This window comes from Amia ocellicauda, chromosome 7, assembly GCF_036373705.1.
Source record: "Amia ocellicauda isolate fAmiCal2 chromosome 7, fAmiCal2.hap1, whole genome shotgun sequence".
NCBI lineage: Eukaryota > Metazoa > Chordata > Actinopteri > Amiiformes > Amiidae > Amia > Amia ocellicauda.
This window is the reverse complement of record NC_089856.1, coordinates 13,520,832-13,543,727: the sequence shown is the minus strand read 5'-3', so window position 1 is coordinate 13,543,727 and position 22,896 is coordinate 13,520,832. Positions and strand designations below refer to the sequence as shown.

The 22,896-nt window shown below is 46.8% G+C and overlaps 1 protein-coding gene across 3 annotated transcripts; it reads left to right on the top strand.

Annotated features, from left to right (window-relative positions):
* Nucleotides 1-1,185: 1,185 nt before the first annotated feature.
* Nucleotides 1,186-21,790, top strand: erbb3a (erb-b2 receptor tyrosine kinase 3a). 3 transcript variants are annotated; one of them, XM_066708546.1, is made up of 29 exons: nucleotides 1,186-1,876; nucleotides 8,398-8,555; nucleotides 8,931-9,117; nucleotides 10,926-11,051; nucleotides 11,633-11,695; nucleotides 12,019-12,137; nucleotides 12,429-12,570; nucleotides 12,869-12,982; nucleotides 13,202-13,319; nucleotides 13,761-13,834; nucleotides 13,940-14,030; nucleotides 14,702-14,719; nucleotides 15,291-15,505; nucleotides 15,652-15,784; nucleotides 15,909-16,002; nucleotides 16,219-16,373; nucleotides 16,673-16,726; nucleotides 17,012-17,153; nucleotides 17,228-17,341; nucleotides 17,431-17,529; nucleotides 17,825-18,010; nucleotides 18,162-18,317; nucleotides 18,431-18,506; nucleotides 18,632-18,778; nucleotides 18,905-19,002; nucleotides 19,098-19,280; nucleotides 19,380-19,451; nucleotides 19,654-19,927; nucleotides 20,043-21,790. In XM_066708546.1, exons 1-29 carry the CDS (start codon nucleotides 1,795-1,797, stop codon nucleotides 21,125-21,127), a joined length of 4,575 nt encoding a protein of 1,524 aa, XP_066564643.1. In that variant the 5' UTR covers nucleotides 1,186-1,794; the 3' UTR covers nucleotides 21,128-21,790. The 3 variants fall into 3 exon arrangements, with proteins under 3 accessions (XP_066564643.1, XP_066564642.1, XP_066564644.1); XM_066708545.1 differs by having other exon boundaries at nucleotides 19,651-19,927; XM_066708547.1 differs by lacking the exon at nucleotides 14,702-14,719 and having other exon boundaries at nucleotides 19,651-19,927.
* Nucleotides 21,791-22,896: the final 1,106 nt, after the last annotated feature.

The window sequence follows — 22,896 nt, the reverse complement described above, 5'->3', positions numbered from 1 at the left end:
CGCAGAACTTACACGTTACAGATATCTAATACATTTACTTTTTTATTTTTTACAATTGTAAAATGAACTCAAATAGAACACAAACTAAAGATTATAACGTTACCCACCTCTTCTAATTTTGACAGAACAAGTTATGTAGAAAGTTCAAACACTGAGCGCTGTCCTCAAACGAAGGGTGTCTTCTGGAAGGCGATTGGTTTTCCAGTCATTAAAATGACCCTGTGCACACTTTTTGCACTATATCTGAAAATGGTTACTATTACCTTGGGTATCCATATTCTTTTGGGGACCCCAATGACTGCAAAACTTTGAACAGCATATAGTAACTACTGATAGGGTGCTGTCAGCACCATAGTTACAATTGAACACTAATAAGAAATCAGGGTTAATCTTTCAGAATATGTCATTACGTCTGATCTTGGACTTTCTCAGACCCAGATCCTGCATGTTGGTTACGTTGCAAAGTACCCTCAGATCTCATTACTCCTTCCAGGATGCTGTTACAAGTAATATTGCTATGGAACAGAGAGGAAACTGTGTATGACATTTCCAGGAATGCTATCCATTTTCCACTCAGAGCTATGGATCATGAGATATTGACAAAACAAATCACATCCCCCCGCTCAACAGCCCCCACAACTGGAAGCACCACTCCCCCCCCCCACCCTAACCCTAACCCCCCCAACACACACACACACACACACACACTTGAAATGCATGACCCCCCGTTTCTGAAACCGCACCCACGCACCTGCAACTGGCTCATAACTCCTAACAGAGGAAAGCTACCAAGACTACAGTCCTTTCAAAGGTGTTCATATACTGATGCATTTAATTACTTGTATTCATCAGATGCGCTTTTAAAACAATGTTACAAGGCAGATGATGTTTCTAGAAACTTCTAAATCTATTGTTAGTTGTAGTTACAGCGTGACTGGCTTGTGGTGGTGGCGTTGTTGTTGTAATACACTGACGCCAGTGCTTCCAGTCCGCCAACAGACAGACCTGCCCCTGTCTGAACTGTGAAGTGTACCTGTCCTGGGACAGAGATGGAGAGAGGCGCTCAGAAGTGCGAAGGTAACCCGCTTCGGTGCTGTCTGGAGAAGCTCTGTGATTGGATGGCGCAGAGGCCAGCGGGGCCAATCAGAGCCGCGCTATGTTTTTTATACCCAGTTAGTGCGAAAGAGGCGTAGCGAGAACTTCACAACTTTCACAACTGCAGATTTACACGAAAACAGCCACAGTATGCGTTTGATTTATCTATTGATTCATTGATTCTTTTTTCTTGGCCTGTGGATTTTTATTTATTTGTATTCGTTTGGGATTTTCTCTTCCTCTCTCCGCCCCCCTTCTCTCCCTCTCTCTCTCCCTTTCAATCGGTCGCTCCCTTTTCCGCAGGATTAAAGTTGAGTCTTCCTTGTGCTCTCGCTTCTCTGACGGACCCGCAGGTTCATTTCGGGAACCGACTTGTGGGAAATTACAGCCAGGCGACGGAGGGAAAGAAAGAAAGAAAGAAAGAAAGAAAAAGAAAAAGAAAAGAAAACACTGAATGGTTGGGAATGTATTAATCGAAATCTAGTAAGAGGAAGGAAAAAGTGAAATTACAACTAACAAGCATATAAACTGGAATAACTGGGATTTAAAAAAAAAGAAGAAAACAAGTCAGACGCACACGGAGACAGTCTGTCCTGGCCCGTCATGATCCCCTGACGCGGCTCGGCTCGGCAACGTTCGGCTTGCTTCGGCTCTGTTCGCTGCGGTCCGGTCCGGCCCGGTCCAGCGCTGTGCAGACGGATGGCTCTCGGTCGGCAGGTGCTCGTCCTGTGCCTGGCGCTGCTGTGGGGCGGGCAGCAGGCGGTCGCTCAGTCTCAGGAAGGTAAGAGTGGAGGAGAGAGAGGGTGCTGTGATTTGCGCTGTTTAATGTGTTGTGTGCGGTACTGTAGTCTAGTTTATGGACCATATTGTGTTGTTGTGTGCTGTACTGTAGTCTAGTTTATGGACCATATTGTGTTGTTGTGTGCTGTACTGTAGTCTAGTTTATGGACCATATTGTGTTGTTGTGTGCTGTACTGTAGTCTAGTTTATGGACCATATTGTGTTGTTGTGTGCTGTACTGTAGTCTAGTTTGTGGACCATATTGTGTTGTGTGCTGTACTGTAGTCTAGTTTATGGACCATATTGTGTTGTGTTGTAGTGTACTGTAGTCTAGTTTATGGACCATATTGTGTTGTTGTGTGCTGTACTGTAGTCTAGTTTATGGACCATATTGTGTTGTTGTGTGCTGTACTGTAGTCTAGTTTATGGACCATATTGTGTTGTTGTGTGCTGTACTGTAGTCTAGTTTATGGACCATATTGTGTTGTGTTGTAGTGTACTGTAGTCTAGTTTATGGACCATATTGTGTTGTTGTGTGCTGTACTGTAGTCTAGTTTATGGACCATATTGTGTTGTTGTGTGCTGTACTGTAGTCTAGTTTATGGACCATATTGTGTTGTTGTGTGCTGTACTGTAGTCTAGTTTATGGACCATATTGTGTTGTTGTGTGCTGTACTGTAGTCTAGTTTATGGACCATATTGTGTTGTTGTGTGCTGTACTGTAGTCTAGTTTATGGACCATATTGTGTTGTTGTGTGCTGTACTGTAGTCTAGTTTATGGACCATATTGTGTTGTTGTGTGCTGTACTGTAGTCTAGTTTATGGACCATATTGTGTTGTTGTGTGCTGTACTGTAGTCTAGTTTATGGACCATATTGTGTTGTTGTGTGCTGTACTGTAGTCTAGTTTATGGACCATATTGTGTTGTTGTGTGCTGTACTGTAGTCTAGTTTATGGACCATATTGTGTTGTTGTGTGCTGTACTGTAGTCTAGTTTATGGACCATATTGTGTTGTTGTGTGCTGTACTGTAGTCTAGTTTATGGACCATATTGTGTTGTTGTGTGCTGTACTGTAGTCTAGTTTATGGACCATATTGTGTTGTTGTGTGCTGTACTGTAGTCTAGTTTATGGACCATATTGTGTTGTTGTGTGCTGTACTGTAGTCTAGTTTATGGACCATATTGTGTTGTTGTGTGCTGTACTGTAGTCTAGTTTATGGACCATATTGTGTTGTTGTGTGCTGTACTGTAGTCTAGTTTATGGACCATATTGTGTTGTTGTGTGCTGTACTGTAGTCTAGTTTATGGACCATATTGTGTTGTTGTGTGCTGTACTGTAGTCTAGTTTATGGACCATATTGTGTTGTTGTGTGCTGTACTGTAGTCTAGTTTATGGACCATATTGTGTTGTTGTGTGCTGTACTGTAGTCTAGTTTATGGACCATATTGTGTTGTTGTGTGCTGTACTGTAGTCTAGTTTATGGACCATATTGTGTTGTTGTGTGCTGTACTGTAGTCTAGTTTGTGGACCATATTGTGTTGTGTGCTGTACTGTAGTCTAGTTTATGGACCATATTGTGTTGTGTTGTAGTGTACTGTAGTCTAGTTTATGGACCATATTGTGTTGTTGTGTGCTGTACTGTAGTCTAGTTTATGGACCATATTGTGTTGTTGTGTGCTGTACTGTAGTCTAGTTTATGGACCATATTGTGTTGTTGTGTGCTGTACTGTAGTCTAGTTTATGGACCATATTGTGTTGTGTTGTAGTGTACTGTAGTCTAGTTTATGGACCATATTGTGTTGTTGTGTGCTGTACTGTAGTCTAGTTTATGGACCATATTGTGTTGTTGTGTGCTGTACTGTAGTCTAGTTTATGGACCATATTGTGTTGTTGTGTGCTGTACTGTAGTCTAGTTTATGGACCATATTGTGTTGTTGTGTGCTGTACTGTAGTCTAGTTTATGGACCATATTGTGTTGTTGTGTGCTGTACTGTAGTCTAGTTTATGGACCATATTGTGTTGTTGTGTGCTGTACTGTAGTCTAGTTTATGGACCATATTGTGTTGTTGTGTGCTGTACTGTAGTCTAGTTTATGGACCATATTGTGTTGTTGTGTGCTGTACTGTAGTCTAGTTTATGGACCATATTGTGTTGTTGTGTGCTGTACTGTAGTCTAGTTTATGGACCATATTGTGTTGTTGTGTGCTGTACTGTAGTCTAGTTTATGGACCATATTGTGTTGTTGTGTGCTGTACTGTAGTCTAGTTTATGGACCATATTGTGTTGTTGTGTGCTGTACTGTAGTCTAGTTTATGGACCATATTGTGTTGTTGTGTGCTGTACTGTAGTCTAGTTTATGGACCATATTGTGTTGTTGTGTGCTGTACTGTAGTCTAGTTTATGGACCATTTTGTGTTGTTGTGTGCTGTACTGTAGTCTAGTTTGTGGACCATATTGTGTTGTGTGCTGTACTGTAGTCTAGTTTATGGACCATATTGTGTTGTGTTGTAGTGTACTGTAGTCTAGTTTATGGACCATATTGTGTTGTTGTGTGCTGTACTGTAGTCTAGTTTATGGACCATATTGTGTTGTTGTGTGCTGTACTGTAGTCTAGTTTATGGACCATATTGTGTTGTTGTGTGCTGTACTGTAGTCTAGTTTATGGACCATATTGTGTTGTTGTGTGCTGTACTGTAGTCTAGTTTATGGACCATATTGTGTTGTTGTGTGCTGTACTGTAGTCTAGTTTATGGACCATATTGTGTTGTTGTGTGCTGTACTGTAGTCTAGTTTGTGGACCATATTGTGTTGTTGTGTGCTGTACTGTAGTCTAGTTTATGGACCATATTGTGTTGTGTTGTATTGTACTGTAGTCTAGTTTATGGACCATATTGTGTTGTTGTGTGCTGTACTGTAGTCTAGTTTATGGACCATATTGTGTTGTGTTGTAGTGTACTGTAGTCTAGTTTATGGACCATATTGTGTTGTTGTGTGCTGTACTGTAGTCTAGTTTATGGACCATATTGTGTTGTTGTGTGCTGTACTGTAGTCTAGTTTGTGGACCATATTGTGTTGTGTTGTAGTGTACTGTAGTCTAGTTTATGGACCATATTGTGTTGTTGTGTGCTGTACTGTAGTCTAGTTTATGGACCATATTGTGTTGTTGTGTGCTGTACTGTAGTCTAGTTTGTGGACCATATTGTGTTGTTGTGCTGCAGGGTAGTGAACCATATCGTGTTGTGCTGTACAGTAGTGTGTATTGCTGCAGTGTAGTGTGTCATATTGTGTTGTACTGTGTTGGGCTGTGCTGTATCTTTACCCCCATTACACTGGATCCATTTTAATGCATGCTTCCACCTTCCATCAATACAAATACAAAAAGAGCCCAAACAGCCTGATTTGACCACAGCCAGGGCCAGCCACACAGGAGCAGTGCTGAGCACAGGGGCCCCATCTCTGGGACTAACAGCAGGAGAAACAGTGTGTGTGGGGTGGGGGGGTGTGGGGATGCACCTGTGTGTGTTTGTGTCTCTGTTTGAGTGTGTGTGTCTCTTTTAAGTGTGTGTGTGTGTGTGTGTGTGTGTGTAGTATAGGGGCCCAGACTTTTGCCAGTGCCGAGTGGATGTGGGTTGGTGTGAGTGTCTTGTCTGTTTGTGTGTCTGTGAGTGTGAGAGTGAGTGAGTTTGTCACACAGTCAAACCTGTTCAATGGGTCAGACCTGTTTTCTGTCGGTCCAATTAGCTCAGGAATGTTTTTTTCCTCTCGCCCCTCTCTCTCTCTCTCTCTCTCTCTCTCTCTGTCTCTCTCCCTGCCTGCCTGATTTTTTTGCATGCAGTTCTTTCATGTTTTCATTCATCTGTATACATGTCTATATTCCTATTCAATTTTATCAGAGGGAGCGAGCGAGGGCGGGAAGCATGTCAGGCAGGTAGAGCCCACAGTGACTGATGCTGTAGCCGTGGGAGGCTGTGAGTCAGAGGGTGGGGGTGACTGCAGCAGAGCCTGAACTCACAGCAGCTTACCTGCCCCCCCCTCCCATTCACTTCCATTTATACCCCATTCACCAGCCTATAACATGTATCTATGTGTGTGTGTCTGTGTGTGAATGGTTGTGTGTGTGTGAGTGTAAGAGTGATTGTGTAAGTGTGTGTCTGTGTGTGTATGAGTGATTGTGAGTGTGTCAGTGTGTGTGAGAGAGTGATTGTGTAAGTGTGTGTCTGTATGTGTGTGTTTGAGTGATTGTGAGTGTGTCAGTATGTGTGTGAGAGAGTGATTGTGTAAGAGTGTGAGTGTTTGCGTCTGTGTGTGAATGATTGTGTGTCTGTGTGTGAATATAAGAGTGAGTGTATCTGTTTGTGAGTGTATGAGTGATTGTGAGGGTGCAAATGTGTGTGTGTGTGTGAGAGTGTGAGTTTGAGTATATAGTTTGATATTGCTTCAGTGTTCCCTGACAAAGAGGAAATCTTGGCCAACAGCAAAAGAGTCCAGCTAATTAAGTAATTGAATGCATGACTGGCCCCACCGGCCCCAGGAGGTCAAGGCCCAGGAGTCTGTGCTCCCTGTGTGCCGGGCAGCTCTCTGTGTGGGACACTGAGGGACAGGGAGGGTGGGTTTGGCGCTGGCTGCCCAGGCCTGTGCTGCAGGATGGGAATGTATTAATAGGTTACTCATTGGCCTCTGCTGCTCATAAACCAACGACTTTACAGGAATAATAAATGGCTTAATAGCCCCAATCCTGTCAAACTTTGTACCCTGGACTGGGTTCTCGCCCTTGGAACTTTGTTCATCACAACAACCATAATTCCCCCACCCTTCCTTTTTACCCTCCCTGTAAAAACAAGGAAATTAGACGGGGCAAATATAGGCCACACAGTGCTGGCTCCAGTCTGGGCTCTATACTACACTATACTACAGTATACTATACTATAGGCCACACAGTGCTGGCTCTAGTCTGGGCCACTATACTGCACTATTGTCTTCACAGCACTTGCTGGTGTCTTTGTGTCTATGTGTGTCTGTGCGTGTATATGTGTGTGTGTGTGTTTGTCAGGGCATGTAAGTGTGTGTGTGTGTGTGTGTCAGTGTATGTAAGTGTGTGTGTGTGTGTGTCAGTGTGGTATGCAGTGCAGTAATCTCCTGGCGTGGCTGCCAGGTTTCTGTTTACTCTCCAGGCTGTTTCGATTGCTCCGCGCACTTTTTTTTTTTTTCTTTTTTTTTTTTCTTCAGTTAGGAAACCGTGGAAACGGATGAATGAATACTACAACTGCTTTGCCACTCATGCATACACACACACTCACACACACACTGACACACACACACACATACACATACTGGCATGCACACACACACACACACACAAACACACACACACCAATTTGTGTGTGTGTTATTGACACAGCAGGGCAGGGCTGTGCTGTGTGACTTCAGACTGTCACCTGTTTAATCAGTGTTGAGAAATCAGGTTCCCAGACACACTCACACTGTGTGTGTATGTGTGTGTGTGTGTGTGTGTGTGTGATTATGTGCGTTAGTAAGAGTGTGAGAGTGTGGCAGAATGTGAATGTTTCTGTGTGCCTCTGTGTCTCAGTGTGTGTGTGTCTCCTTGCCTCAGTGTGTGTGTGTTTCTCTGTGTCTCAATGTGTCTGTCTCTGTGTCTCAGTCTTTGGGGGGGGGGGTGCAGTTCCCAAGTTTGACACTCTGTCCATTGTTCACTGTGTGTGAGAGAGGCAGGCGGGGGCCCTGGGGTGGTGGGCAGCCCGAGATTACAGCCCTGAAACACTGTGCCTTTCACAGGCCACTCGCCCCCATGAACTCCCTGCCTGCCCGGCAGCACAAAGCCCAGCTCTATTCCCATCCAGATATCGCCCCCTACTGCTCCTGCTTTCATAATGAGTCTGTTGGCTCAGCGTTGGTTCAGCGGCAGGAGCTTGGTGCCGACAGCTGGGGTCACATTGGCCCACTGACCTTGGCCTTTTAGTGTCAGAACTCTTGTCTTGGTGGTGTCCAGTACAGCCTAATCCTGTTAGTCTCACATCACACTAACCTGCCCAGTGGCTGGAATTGGCACATAGAGACACACACACACACACACACACACACACACACACACACACATATATGACACACAAATGACACACAATTATTAGTTTTCCTGGGTTTGTATTTTCTCAGTACTTGCTGGTTCAGATACTCAATACTGGTCAAAACAGTGTGCATGTTGGGATATTTACTATAGTTTGACTCTACAGTACCCAACAATTTGATCGACAAAATACTTTGATTAATTTTTTTTTTTCTCACTCCTCCTCTCCCTCTATCCCCCTCCTTTTTCTCTCTCCCCTCTCTCTCCCTCACCACTCATTCACTCTCCCTGCACTCTGTCCAACTCCCTCCCCTTCTGTCCCTCTCTCACTCCCTCCTTGCTCTCCCTCCACCCTCCTCTTCTATCCTCCTCATCCTCCCTCTGTCCCATCCTTGCTTTCTCTTACCCCCATTCTTGTCTTCCCTACCCCTTCCCCAGTATCGGTGTGCTCCGGTACCCAGAATTCCCTGAGTACATCTGGGGGCCCTGAGCGTCACTATGACACCATGAGGGCCCTGTACACAGGCTGTGAGATCGTCATGGGCAACCTGGAGATCACCAGCATGGACCACAACCGCAATTTCAGCTTTCTCCGGGTAGGGGGCACCAGCGAGCCGAAGCACGTCACAATCACAGCACAATCTAGCCACAGCGCAGTCTAATCACAGTGCAGTATAAAAATACAGCTGGAGTACTGTCCAATCACATCGTAGTGCAGTGCAGTCCAAACACAGTCCAATCACTGTGCGGTATAATACTGAAACCGCATTAACAGTGCAGTAAGACTGGAAAAAACACACTGGAACGTCTAATACTGTTTCAGATCTTCCTTAACACACTCACTCTCCCTTCCACCTCTTCCTTCATCCCTCCCTTGTTTCCCTCTCACCACCCCTTCTCCCTTATCTCTATTTCCCATCCCTCTCTTCTCTCCCCCATCCCTCTCAATCCCATCCCACGCCCGCTCTCAGTCCATCCGGGAGGTGACTGGATACATCCTGATTGCTGTCAACGAGTTCACGTCTCTGCCACTGGACCGCCTTCGAGTGATCCGGGGCAACGTCCTGTACGATGACGAGTTCGCCCTCACCATCTTCTTCAACTACCAGAAGGATGGGCAGCACGGGCTGAGGGACCTGGGGCTCACACACCTGACAGGTGAGATGGGGGAGGCGAGGTGGTTTTATGCAAAACACAGACAACAACAAGGAAATGCATTCAGACATTAATATGTGTAATAATTAAATTAAATATTACACACACACACACACTACCAGTCAAAAGTTTTAGAACACCCCCATTTTTCCAGTTTTTATTGAAATTTAAGCAGTTCAAGTACAGTGAATAACCTGAAATGGAACAAAAAATACTGTTTTATTGGTATGAGTATTTTACATTACAATAATAAAAACAATCAAAACATTTTAATACTTATGATTAAAAAAAATTTAAATCAATTCTTAAAATCACTTAAAAAATTTAAAATCTTAGTGATTAACAAAACATATGAACTCAAATAAACAAGTGCATAAAACAATAAAGCAAACTTGTGATAAAGCAAAACTGCAAACCAACAAAAGAGTCAAATACACTGAAAATAACTGAAAATGGTACAAAGGTAAGTGTTTCATTCTCAAACACATCTGATTTATTCTGTGTCACCCGCAATCATTCAGAGCCCAGGGGGTAAATGCGCAGTCTGCTCCGGGGGGGGGGGTCTCATTCAGATGGTCACAGATCACTCAGTTTCGATCGGATTTCTTTGCAAATATGCTTGTTTTGTTCAGAACAACCTAACGATTAATCCAGCATATATTATATGATGTACTGTCAAACACAGAGAAGCTCAGATCCAATTATGTAAAATCGTTGTGTATTAGTACACTGAGTTTTCCATCTTGACATTTTGAGCTCTCTACAGGTGTGTGTTGCTTCTACCAAATGGATGGTCTTGTTTTGATCAGGAGACTGTCTGGTTCCAGAATATGTCATAATTGTCAATATTTTCTGAGATTTTGTATTCCTTCTCAGATCAAGTATCCCCCACCCCCCCATTTCAAAATGCAGAGAGGGGGAGCTAAATGCAGGGGGGGGGGTATAAAAACCAATTTTTTCACATCAGGGAATGCTTCACATGAGATATCAAACACTTGGCAAACAGCACAACAGTGAAGAGTACACATGGGATTAAAGAGAAACACATGGATTTGGTGCTCTTTTAAGGGTACCAGAGGGGTTGGTCAGCTTAAGGGGTTACATTTTGCTTAACAAAACAATTCCATGATTTCCTTTGTATCTCCAATTGTTTATTTGTTCTATGCTTTAGCAAAAATGGAGGTGTTCTAAAACTTTTCACCGGTACTGTAGTTGTAATTGCAAGTCGTTTTTCAATTGCAGTGAAGTGTGTCTGTGTGTGTGTGCAGCAGTGCAGTTTTGTGTGTGTGTACAGCAGTGCAGAGCAGTTCAGTGACTCAGTTGTTATCGAACAAAATTCCAGCTTCCATTCCCACGCCCACACCTGGCCACACCCCTTACCTGCAGACAGGTGTGTGTGTAGTGGGGAGGAGGGGTGCAGTGTGTGGGAATCTCCAGGAACTGATGCTGCAGGAAAGGCATGAAAACAATTCCCAACATTCAGGACAGAGAAGGAAAGATCAGGAACAGACAGTGTGACTGTGCAGTCTGAGTGTAATGGCCCTGGCTGTCTGTCTGAGTATCTGTCTGTATTTGTGTCTGTCTGTTTGTCCATCTATTGCTGTCTGTCTATATATGTGTATTTATGTGTAGCTCTCTCTTATGCCTGTCAGTCTGTCTGTCTTTCACTACATTTGTCTGGCAGTCAGTTGTCTGTGTGTCTGACTGCCTGTGTGTCTATCTGGACATGTATCTTATCTGTCGGAGAGAGTCTGAATGAATTTCGGAGTGTCTGCGTGTCTGATTTGTACGTTTGTCTGTCTGTCCAACAGAGATCATGAAGGGAGGGATCTTGATCATGAATAACACATTCCTGAGTTACCCCCAGAAGGTGAACTGGCTGGACATAGTCAGAAACTCCAGCGCTAACATCACCATAAAGAACAACGGACCAATCTGTGAGTGTGTGTGTGTTTGTTGTCCCTGTTATTAATAATATTGCAGAAATTCAGTGTGCTGCCTACCTACAAGCATATATAAGTGTAGAATGCCATTAGATTTTTTTTACGGATTTACACTTACTGATCATTGCGAAACATACTTGAACACCAACAAAACAGAATAAAATATTTTGTCTTTATTGATCACTGTAAACAACAGACAGACAAATTAAACATGTATTGATTACAATTACAGTACTATAAAAATAGATGGATAGAACAAGCTTTTTTCCTCAAAAAATCACACAGAGATTAACACATTAGAAGAACAAACTGCAAGAGATATCCCTTCGTAGTGTAATTTAGCACTATACACACAGCGAGACAAAATAAAAATGAAATAAAACGGAGATCCCCTTAATAAGATTCTCCTTGAACACAAATTAGACAAAAGCAAAATAAAATCCAGGACATACTGGTATGGTGGAACTCATTTGAGCCCAGACAGCAGCCGCTGTTGGTGGGAGGGGCCAGACTTGTGCTTACCTATGATGATATGCTTCTTCCTGTTTGGTGATGATGCATTTCCTGTCTGTCAGTGTCCTGTGATAAGGCATGTGGGGAGCACTGCTGGGGCCCTACTGAGATGGACTGTCAGATCTGTGAGTAAATTTTAAATTTAAGGCATGAGAAACAAATTAGTGTTGCCAAAGTAATTGAACATTACATACATGTATGGAAAATAAATAAATGAAATAAATAAATAAAAAATTCAATACTTTAAAAAATGTATTAAAATACAGAAAATGGAAAAGGATTATATAAATTATATTTTAAAGATAGAAAGAAAAAAAGAGTCTCTATCTCCCTGTCTCTTTCACTGTCTCTCTCTCTCTGCTCCCCTGTTTTCCCTTTAAGTGATTAAAACAATGTATTCTTACCTAATGCCCCTGCTTTTTCCCCCACTTTTTGTCCCTCTCCACAGTGACGAAGACGGTGTGTGCCCCTCAGTGCAATGGCCGCTGTTTTGGCACAGACCCCAGTGAGTGCTGCCACATCGAATGTGCAGGGGGCTGCACGGGCTCCCAGGACACAGACTGCTTTGTGAGTCTCCTACTGATCTACTGTACTGTAGTACTGCACTATAACTATACTGCACTGTGTGTGATGGTATTGTGCTGTGTGCAGTGTGTTGAACAGTGTGCAATGGTGTTGAGCAGTGTGGAGTGTGAAGTGGTGTTGAGCAGTATGCAGTGTTGTTGTGCCATGTGCAGTGCACCGTGTGCAGTGTTGTTGTGCCATTTGCAGTGGTGTTGTGTAGTGTGTTGTGTGCAGTGGTGTTGTGCAGTGTGTTGTGTGCAGTGTGCAGTGTACTGATCTTGTGTGTGCCTGCAGGCCTGCAGCCACTTCAATGACTCGGGGGCCTGTGTGCCACAGTGCCCCCAGACCCTCATCTACAACAAGCAGACTTTTCAGCTGGAGCCCAACCCCAGCGCCAAGTACCAGTACGGATCCATCTGTGTCTCCCAGTGCCCCCGTGAGTACCACACACCCTACCCCCACTATCTCTCTCACTCTGTCTGACTCTCTTCTACTGTCTCTCAGTGGATGACTATCCCCCTGCCTCTGTCTTGCTTGTCATTTCCCTTCCTCTCCTTATTTACTGTAGCCCCAGTGTACCTATGTGCAGAGTCCTCTGTGCCTGTCCCTCAGGCTGAGACACAGCGCCACACACTGAGATGCCAACTGGATTCATATTGTTTGTTTTGAGTTTGTTCTTTCATTATTATATGTATTACAGTTAAGTGCATCTCTTTTGCTCTCTTCTCTCTCAGTGAACTATGTTGTGGATGGGAGTTCCTGTGTGCGCGGCTGCCCCTCTGACAAGACCGAGGTGACCAAGAATGGGGTCAAGCAGTGTGAGCCCTGCAAGGGACTGTGCCCCAAAGGTACTACCCAATAGCCCTCCTCCTAAATCCTAAAACCCTGCCCAGATCCTAACAATCTCCCCCAGATTGTTGAATACTTTCATACTGTCACATCCCCAAAATACCCATCCTGAAGTAACTTTGTCTCTCCCCTTTCTCTCTCTCCTTCCCTCCTTTTCACTCTCCCTCTCTTCTTCCCCCTCTCCCTCCATCTCTCCATCCCTCCCCCTCTCTCTCCAGCCTGTCAGGGCACTGGGTCTCCAAGCAGACAAACAGTGGACTCCACCAACATTGACAGCTTCATCAACTGCACCAAGATCCAGGGCAGTCTCCACTTCCTCACCACAGGCATCAACGGGTGAGAGGTCATGGGGTCAGAGGTCATGGGGGGAGGGGCAGAGGTAAAGAATCAAAGATCATCCTCCTGAACCCCTTCTTCTCCTCCTTCAGGAATAGACGATGTTTTTGAACCATTTAAATGGGTCAACCTAAATAAATAAATAAAATAAAAAACAAAAAAACATGTATTTATATAAGTAATAGATTTCCAGTCAGTTTTCATAAGGATGGCTATTTTAATTTAGCTTCTTCTCCTTTCCGCTTTCTGTACTTCACTCAGAGGTCATGTGCAGGTCACCGGGTGAAAGGTCATGTCTCAGTTAGGTCCCTGTGCAGGAAAGCCGGTTCTCCCTGTGCAGTATAAATAAATAACTCTGTCCTTTCTCCCACATCTATCTCTCCCCTCTGTCTCTCTGTCCCTCTCTTTCTCATCTGTCTATTCCTCTCTCTCTCACCACAGTGACCCCTTTCACAACATCTCCGCTCTGGATCCAGAGAAACTGAAAGTCTTCCAGACTGTGCGTGAGATTACAGGTGCGTCTGTCGGTCTTTGCAAAGTGTATGTCTTTCCCTCCCTTTCCCTCTGTCCCTCTCTCTGTCACTCTGTCTGTCTGACTGTCTTGTGTTTCCGTCTGTCAGATTACCTCAGTATCCAGTCGTGGCCGGCGGGGCTGTCTGACCTTAGCGTGTTCTCCAACCTCACCACCATCCAGGGCCGCTCCCTGTACAAGTAAGACACTGTCCGTCCATGCGTCCCTCCATCTGTCCACCTGTGTGTCTGATTGAGTGTCTAACCGCCACTCTGACAGACTGTCTCTCCTTGTTTCTCTCTGCCTCCCTGTCTCTGCAAATTAAATTAAATTCAATTAAAAAAAGGTTTACTTGACATGCCTAAGTTACCTTAGTGTTACCAAAGCATTGTCACCTGGGTCCAGTGCTCAGGAACAGGGCCAATGGGGAACAATAAATACATTAATTATACTGTAAAGAAATGAACAGATAATGATTTAAATAAAATTGATATGAATTGTTGTATACACAGTAGTGTCATATCTCTGGCTTTCTCTCATTCTCCACTGTACATCTACATTCTTTCATACGTCTAAACACCTCTCCTTTTCAATCACTCAGTTTCTGTATCCCTCTCTCTCACTATTATACATTGTAAAATGAACCTCTAATGCATGTGACTAATGCATGTTTTAATCTCCCTCCCCCCATTTTACCCCCCACTCACCCCACCTCCTCTCATCCTCCTCCCCTTCATCACTCTCCCTCTTCTATACATCTCATACTCACCCCATCATCCCCCCCCACCTCGCTCCTCCCCCCTTTCCCCTCTCCCCCCCTCCCGCTCTCTTTCCCCTACCTGTCTTCATTCTCCTCCGTCCCATTCTCCAGAGGAATCAGTTCAAGGAGGTAAGTTGGATTTCAGTGGCTAATGACCCTGGAGATTTATGGGAGTGTGTGAGTGTGTGAGAGAGTGTGCATGTGGGCGTGTATGCTGTCTTCCTCTCTACCGCTGCGTTGGTGTGTGCGTGGTAGCAGCAGGCCTGGCGCCACAAGGAGGCAAAAGCCTAATTTGTTGCATTGATTATGCGGGATAGCGGCATAGAATAACATCGAACAGTATGTTTTTAGGGGAACACAGCTCACTTCCAGTAGCTCATTAATATTAAACCATCTATAAGTTTCATTCATGCAACTCCCTAGCACCATTCATACGTCAGTCACACACACTTTACCAGTTGGAAAAAAATCGAATTTTGATTGGCCTTCACACAGTAGAAAGGCAGGGTCAATTTGACAATTTAGGTTTACTTTCAAAGTTACAACTGAAAACGATCTCCCCCTCCTAGTGGTGACAGGTGGCACTGCAGGCTGTGGGGGTGCAGGGTCTCAGCACTGTTTGCCTGTTAGCATTTGTTGTTGCTTCTTTTCTTTGAGCTAAGATTGATTCTCCCTCTCCCTCCCTCTCTCTCTCTCCCAGGGGTTTCTCTCTGCTGGTGATGAAGCAGCCATCCCTGACGTCTCTGGGGCTGCGCTCTCTGCGCCAGATCAGCGATGGCAGCTTGTATATCAGTGACAACCCCCTCCTGTGCTACTACAACACGGTGGACTGGGCCCGCCTGCTGCCCCACCCCCAGGGCACGCGTCGCCAGGACATCAAGGACATCAAGAATAACTGCCCCCCTAAGAAGTGTAGTGAGTGTCTTGGAGGGGGCGAGGGGCGGAGCTACACTGATACACTGAACAGATATAGACTGACTGACATATTGATACACTGACTGTACCACAGTGCACTAAAGACTCTCTCTCTCTCTCTCTCTCCCCCTCTCCCCGTGCCTCAGAGAGGGAGGGGCGGCTGTGTGATGCTCTGTGCTCGGACGCTGGCTGCTGGGGGCCCGGGCCCAGTCAGTGTCTGTCCTGCCGTAACTACAGCCGAGACGGAACCTGCTTCGCTCACTGCAACTTCATCACTGGGTACAGCTGACATGCAGTGACTGTGTGACTGAGTCTGTCTGTCTGTCTGTCTGTCTGAGTATTTGACAGCGCATGTATGTCTGAGTGTCTGTCTGAGAATGTGTCTCTCTCCCTCTCTCCCCAGCTCTCCGCGGGAATTTGCCTCTCAGTCGGGGGAGTGTACCCCTTGCCACCCGGAGTGCCGGATCCTGGAGGGCCAGCCCAGCTGCCATGGCCCGGTAAATCCTCCCCACGCCGCCCCTCGCTCTGTCCCCCTTTACCTCTGTACCTCAGCATCGCTCCCTCCATCCCTCCACCCCGTCTGTCAGTTCCTTGCACTCAGTATTGCTGCCTCTCACTGTGATTCCAACCCGAACATTAGATTTTGTGACTGACTGCCCACTTCCTCTCACTCTCTCCTCCTCCCTCCACCTCCCCCCCCCTCTCTCTCTCAGGGAGCAGACGAATGTGAAGTGTGTGCACAGAAGAAGGACGGTCCCCACTGTGTGCCCTCCTGCCCCAAAGGGGTGATGGGTGCCAAGGGCCTGATCTATAAATACTCAGACTCGAATGAGCGCTGTGAGCCCTGCCACACCAACTGCACCCAGGGGTGAGGGGGGGGTCAGGGTCAGCGTGTTATAGTGTGTTTTCAAATGTTGTGTGTTACGGTGTGTTTAGTTACAGTGTGTGTGGTATTGCAGTGTTTGTTGTTATTACTGTGTGTTGTTGTTACAGTAGCGTGTTGGTGTGTTACTACAGTGTGTGTTATTGCATTGTTGGCTTTTGTGTTACAGTGTATGTTGTGTTACTGTGTGTGTTATTGGAGTGTTGTGTTGTATTACAGTTTGTTGTTACAGTGTGTGTTATTGCAGTGTTGGTTGTGTTATAGTGTGTGTTGTTGTGTTGCAGGTGTACTGGCCCTGAGCTCAGTGACTGTCTGGGGATGGACCGTTCTGTATCCAGGTGAGTTGCTGGCCACTGGTGTCCACTGCCTGTCACCACTTCCACCACAGTACTGCCAGCCCAGGCCTCACTGCTCCCATTGCCATTCCTCTGCCTTCTCACCATCACCCTCTAGCATTCCAGGGTTATAGCACTCCTTATACCTGCCCAGAGCCATTCCTCCGCATTCCCAAACAACAATGTTCCTCTAATTTCTTCACAGAGCCTTTCCTCTATATTCCCAGTTCTGTTGTGTAGGTTGTTCAGTGTCCCTCTCTCCCCCTCCATCTCTCAATCTCCCTGCAGTCTCCTGACCACAGGCCTGGTGCTGGGGGTGCTGGTGGGCTTGCTGCTGCTGTGCGGCTGCTTCGCTGTGGCACTGCTGTACCGCAGGGGCCGGGCCATCCGTCAGAAGAGAGCCATGAGGAGATACCTGCAGAGCGGAGAGGTGAGACAGAGAGACAGAGACAGGGAGACAGGCATTTAATCATGCTTTATTAAATCAATCCCTCCCTCTCTCAGAGTTTTGACCCTCTGGATGTGGGTGAGAAGGGGCTGAAGGCACGGATCCTGTCAGCTCCAGAGTTGCGCAAGATCAAGCTGCTGGGGTCCGGAATCTTCGGCACCGTGCATAAGGTACCCCCTCATCTCTCAGTTTGCTTCTTACACGCCTGCCTGTGTCTCTGAGAGTTTTTCAGTATGTATAACCTGCACCACTCTCTCAGGGGGTGTGGATGCCACAGGGAGACTCAGTAAAGATCCCAGTGGCCATAAAGACCATCCAGGACCGCACCGGCCGACAGTCCTTCACTGAAATCACAGATGTGAGTCTCTGCACCTGCTCACTGACACACTTGCTCACTGACACACTGGCTCACCAACACACACTGATACACAAACCCTCTGGTATACAGACACACACACTGATGCACTGAGACACGAACACAGTGCTATAAACATGGCTGCACTGCCACACTGATACTCACTGCTTTGTTTGGTACAACACAACTCCCTAGCACTGTTTCACACACAGTATTGCCTCCACAGTACAAGGCAAAAGGCCATACTTCATCAAATTCAACTTAATTCCCTTTCTCTCCCTCTCTCCTCTGTGTGCAGCACATGCTGGCAATAGGCAGTCTGGACCACCCTTACATTGTGCGGCTCTTAGGTATCTGCCCGGGTGCCAGTCTGCAATTAGTGTCCCAGCTTAACCTGCAGGGGTCCTTGCTGGAGCACATCAGGCGGCGCAGGGACACCCTGGACCCCCAGAGGCTGCTCAACTGGTGTGTGCAGATTGCCAAGGTGAGAAACAGGACCCAGCCCAGCCCAGCTCAGCTCAGAGAACCAGAACAAGGCCTCAACAGCAGTCCAGTCAGGTCCAGTCAATGTCTCCGCAGCAGTCCAGTCCAGTCCAGTCCAGTCCAGTCAGTGACTCCCCCTCTTTCTGTTTAAGGGGATGTACTACCTGGAGGAGCACCGAATGGTCCACAGGAACCTCGCTGCACGCAATGTGTTACTGAAGACAGATTACATTGTGCAGATCGCCGACTATGGCATCGCAGACCTGCTCTACCCCGACGACAAGAAATACTGCTATAATGAGGTCAAGGTACGCACTGCACACACTGATCCACACTGAACACACTGATCCACACAACACTGCACACACTGCACTGCACACACTTCCCCACTGTGAACCTTTTCCCTGTCCCTCTCTCTCAGACGCCCATTAAGTGGATGGCGCTGGAGAGCATCCTATTCCGCAGATATACCCACCAGAGCGACGTCTGGAGCTATGGTGAGATAGCGGAGTGTGAGAGAGTATATAGTAATGAGTGTGTATTAAACAACTGTAGTTCACCCTGTCTGATTAAAGTGTGTGTGTTAATGTGTGGGGGTGTATGTGTGTGTGTCGTTCTGTAGGTGTCACGGTGTGGGAGATGATGTCATTTGGGGCGGAGCCCTACACTGCCATGCGACCACAGGAAGTGCCAGACCTGCTGGAGAAGGGCGAGCGGCTTGCACAGCCACACATCTGCACCATCGATGTGTACATGGTCATGGTCAAATGTGAGTCTCGCATACACACCGAGATATACACACACGGTATACACACACTGAGTATACACACATATTCATATGGACACTGAGATGCACACATAGAGTATAAACAATTAACGCTCCTCCCATTGGCAGGCTGGATGATTGATGAGAATGTCCGGCCCACGTTCAAAGAGCTGGCCAATGAATTCACACGGATGGCCAGGGACCCGCCCCGCTACCTCGTCATCAAGGTGAGAGAGAGAAATAAAGCGAGAGAAAGGGAAAAATCTTTGAATGAATACAGCAGAACTTACTGACACCCCCCCCCCCCCCATATGCCCATCAGGCAGATAGCAGCCTCGAGGCCCCCCCCCCAGATGAGCCACTGCAGAAGGGGGTGGAGTTGGAAGACATGGGGGCAGAGATAGAGGACCCAGCAGATGAGGGTCTGGAGGACGACCTGGGCGCAGGCAGTATGTACCTGTCACCGCCCCGCTCCCACAGCCGCATCAGGACAGACTCCCACCGGGTAAGCATTGTCACACTGACACACCGTCTCACGGACACACTGAAACACTAACTCCCCACTAATGAATCCCCCCCCCCCCCCCCTCTCTCTCTCTCTCAGAGTGGAATGGTACAGTCCGGAACAGCTGGGTACCTGCCCATGACCCCTGGCCTGGGAGACCCCCCTCGGCAGGTTAGGCCCCCCTACACTGTATACAATGAAATATTACTGCACTTACTTGTGAAAGAGTGTCTCCTTCTCCTCCTCCTCCTCCTTCTCCCCTCTCCAGAACAGTATGATAGTTATTCTTACAGGGCAGCACTGATTGAATCAACTCTTCAATCAAAGCTGTGGAGATCCTGATAGATACTAAAGATCTTTATCCCCCCAGCAGCTGTGGCCCTCCCGCTCCCGGCTGAACTCGGCGCGGACGGTGTCAGAGTGCTCGGAGGGGCGGGGTACCGGGCTGGACCTGGAACTGGGAGAAGGCCTGTCGTTGACTGGCAGCCTGCGCAGGGGGCGGCGCCGGGACGACAGCGCCTACCACTCCCAGCGCCTCAGCCTGACCACACCCGCTGAGCCCCTCGGTGGAGTAGGGGCAGGCAGCGAGGACGATGACCCCGACGATGGATATGTCCTTCCTGGGGCTGCTGACCCCCTCGAGAAAGGTGACCTGGTAGTGTGTGAGAGAGTGTGTGTCTGCTTTTGTGTCTGACTGTGTGATGACACCACAAACTAAACTCACTACCCCCCTGCCTCTTTTTTCTGTCCTCTCATCTGTAGGCTGCCAGCTCTCATTCTCTCTATCCCATAATGGCCCCCTCTCCCGAGGCTGGGGTTCCCGCGGCCCCCTGTCGAGTGGGGACCCCGACAGTGAGGAGTATGAGTACATGAACAAACAGACCCGCCTGCTGCCCTTGTCTATCAGGCGCAGTACCTCCGAGCCATCACAGGAGTGTTTAGAATTGAGGACGACCAGAAAGCAGCTGCACCCTGCCTCACCCATGTGCCCGTCCCCAGTAGGCTGTAATTCCACTTTGCCACCAGCAGAGGACGCCAGGGAGACACCGAAACCCCCACACTCCCCAGACTACAGTGTCATGGAGAGGGCAGTAGGGGCTGACAGCGAGTCCACGGAGCAGATGGTCTCCTCTGGCCCTAGCTGCAGTGATGCACAGCTGCCAGTACAGGACGAAGGAGTCTGGAAAAGGAGGCGCTCTCTGGGACGCACTGGCGACAACGTGCCACATGAGGGCGACAGAGAGGAACAGCAGCAGCAAGAGGAGGTGGAGTACGAATACATGGACATCCGCAGTGCGAGTCTGCGCCACAGCAATCCTGTCAGCGCCACTAGGAGGAGGGAGGAGAAAACTGCAGTGACTGGGACTGGGGAGGAGGAGGGAAAGAAGGAGAAGGACCAAGCAGGAGAGGAAGAAGGAAAGGGAGAGGAGGGGGAGGAGGAGGTGGGGGAAGGGAATGGGGATGGGGGTAGGGAGGATGATTACCAGTACATGAACAAGCAGCCCAAGCTGAGAAAGTCTCTGCAGGGAGTGAGAGGGCAGGGGGGCAGGTCCCCGGGTTCGAGTGGCGGGAAGCAGGTTGGCGATCTGTATGAGTATGAAGAGATGGACGCTTTGGTCGTTGCGCCTGGGGGCGGGGGGCCTGTAGAGTACCAGAATCTCCTGGAGGAGGAAGAGGAGGAGGAGGAGGAGGAGGAGGGATGGAGGGGTGGCAGGGGGGGCATAGGGGGTGGGTTTGTGAAGGTACGGGCTGGTGGGGGGGTCGAACGTGGGGGCGACTGCTCCTTCGACAACCCGGACTACTGGCACAGCCGTCTCTTCTTAAAACCCGATGCAGTACGCACCTGAGCAGGGACACACAGGCAACACAGTACAACATATGAACAACACGCAGTTCCACAGACAGACAACGCGCAGAAGAAAATACAAACCACGTGAAGTATAACACACAACATACACAAATAACGTACAGTACAACATACATCCAAAGAACATGCCATGAAACACACAGACATCAAATAGAGAACACATTATAGAACATATGAAGAACACTGAGCAACAAGCAGCAGCAGCAGAAGGAGAAGAAATGTGATGAAGATGATGATGATGATATGATTGGCAAACATCCCAGGTCAGTTTGCTTCGCTGTGTGATTGTGCATGTCTGCTGGCCAGCCCAGAGTTTACACAGCTCTGTCCTTGCAGCGGCCACATACAACCTGTGACCAGTCAGATGTTTGCATGTGCGGAATAATGAAGTGTTTTCCAAAGAAGGCAGCGTGGGTGGGAGGGAGGGAAGGTGGGTGGGCAGGTGGGGGTCTTGGGGCAGTGGGGGGATTTTTAATAAATTGGCCAGTCTATGAGGTCTGTAGAGTGGTGGACTCTCACCAGAACAAATCAATTTTGTTTATTTGTTGGGTCTTGTCTTTTTGTCTTGTGATTTTTTTTTTTATAATATATTTTTCAAGCAAAATGATTTTTGTATGGAGTAATAAAAAAACGTTAAAAAAAATGACTCGATAGTTATCATATTTGTAATGTATATATTATTTGTAGCTATACATAACAGATGGATGAATGACAATTCCTGGGTGTGGTAGTGGACACTCATGCAGCTCTATGTGCAACACACCACCTCAGCCCCTGTCACTGTCAATACTACATCACCATCTTGTTCATTAATTCTTTTTTTTAAAGGGGGGGGTCGTACAAGCCGGTCCAAGGCCACAACTTTGACATAATTGTTTTCTGTATTGTGATTGTCATGCAGAAACTGACACCAAGAAAATCATAACTCCTTTAATATGTAAATATCAGCCAATTGAGGCAATGACTGCCAAATTGTTACATATCTGAATATCTGTTTCATTTGGCTTCTAACACATTAGAAACTGGGCATGAATTAATCAAATATTTAAAAGGAAACAAGAACAAAAGGAATACTTTATATTATATATTATTGTATTGTTGGTAATTATTAAATACTTGTTTACATACAGTACTGTGCAAAAGTTTTAGGCAGGTGTGAAAAAATGCTGTAAAGTAAGTGCTTTCAAAAATAGACCTGTTAATAGATTATATTTATCAATTAACTAACTGCAAAGTGAGATAACAGAAGAAAAATCTACATCAAATCAATATTTGGTGTGACCACCCTTTGCCTTCAAAACAGCATAAATTCTTCTAGGTACACTTGCACACAGTTTTTGAAGGAACTCGGCAGGTAGGTTGGCCCAAACATCTTGGAGAACTAACCACAGTTCTTCTGTGGATTTAGGCAGCCCCAGTTGCTTCTCTCTCTTCATGTAATCCCAGACAGACTCGATGATGTTGAGATCAGGGCTCTGTGGGGGCCATACCATCACTTCCAGCACTGCTTGTTCTTCTTTACACTGAAGATAGTTCTTAATGACTTTAGCTATATGTTTGGGGTTGTTGTCATGCTGCAGAATAAATTTGGGGCCAATCAGTTGCCTCCCTAATAGTATTGCATGATGGATAAGTATCTACCTGTACTTCTTAGTATTGAGGAGACCATTCATTCTGACCAAATCTCCATTTGCAGAAATGCAGCCCCAAACCTGCAGACACTAATTCAGGTACCGCTCTCCAGCCCTT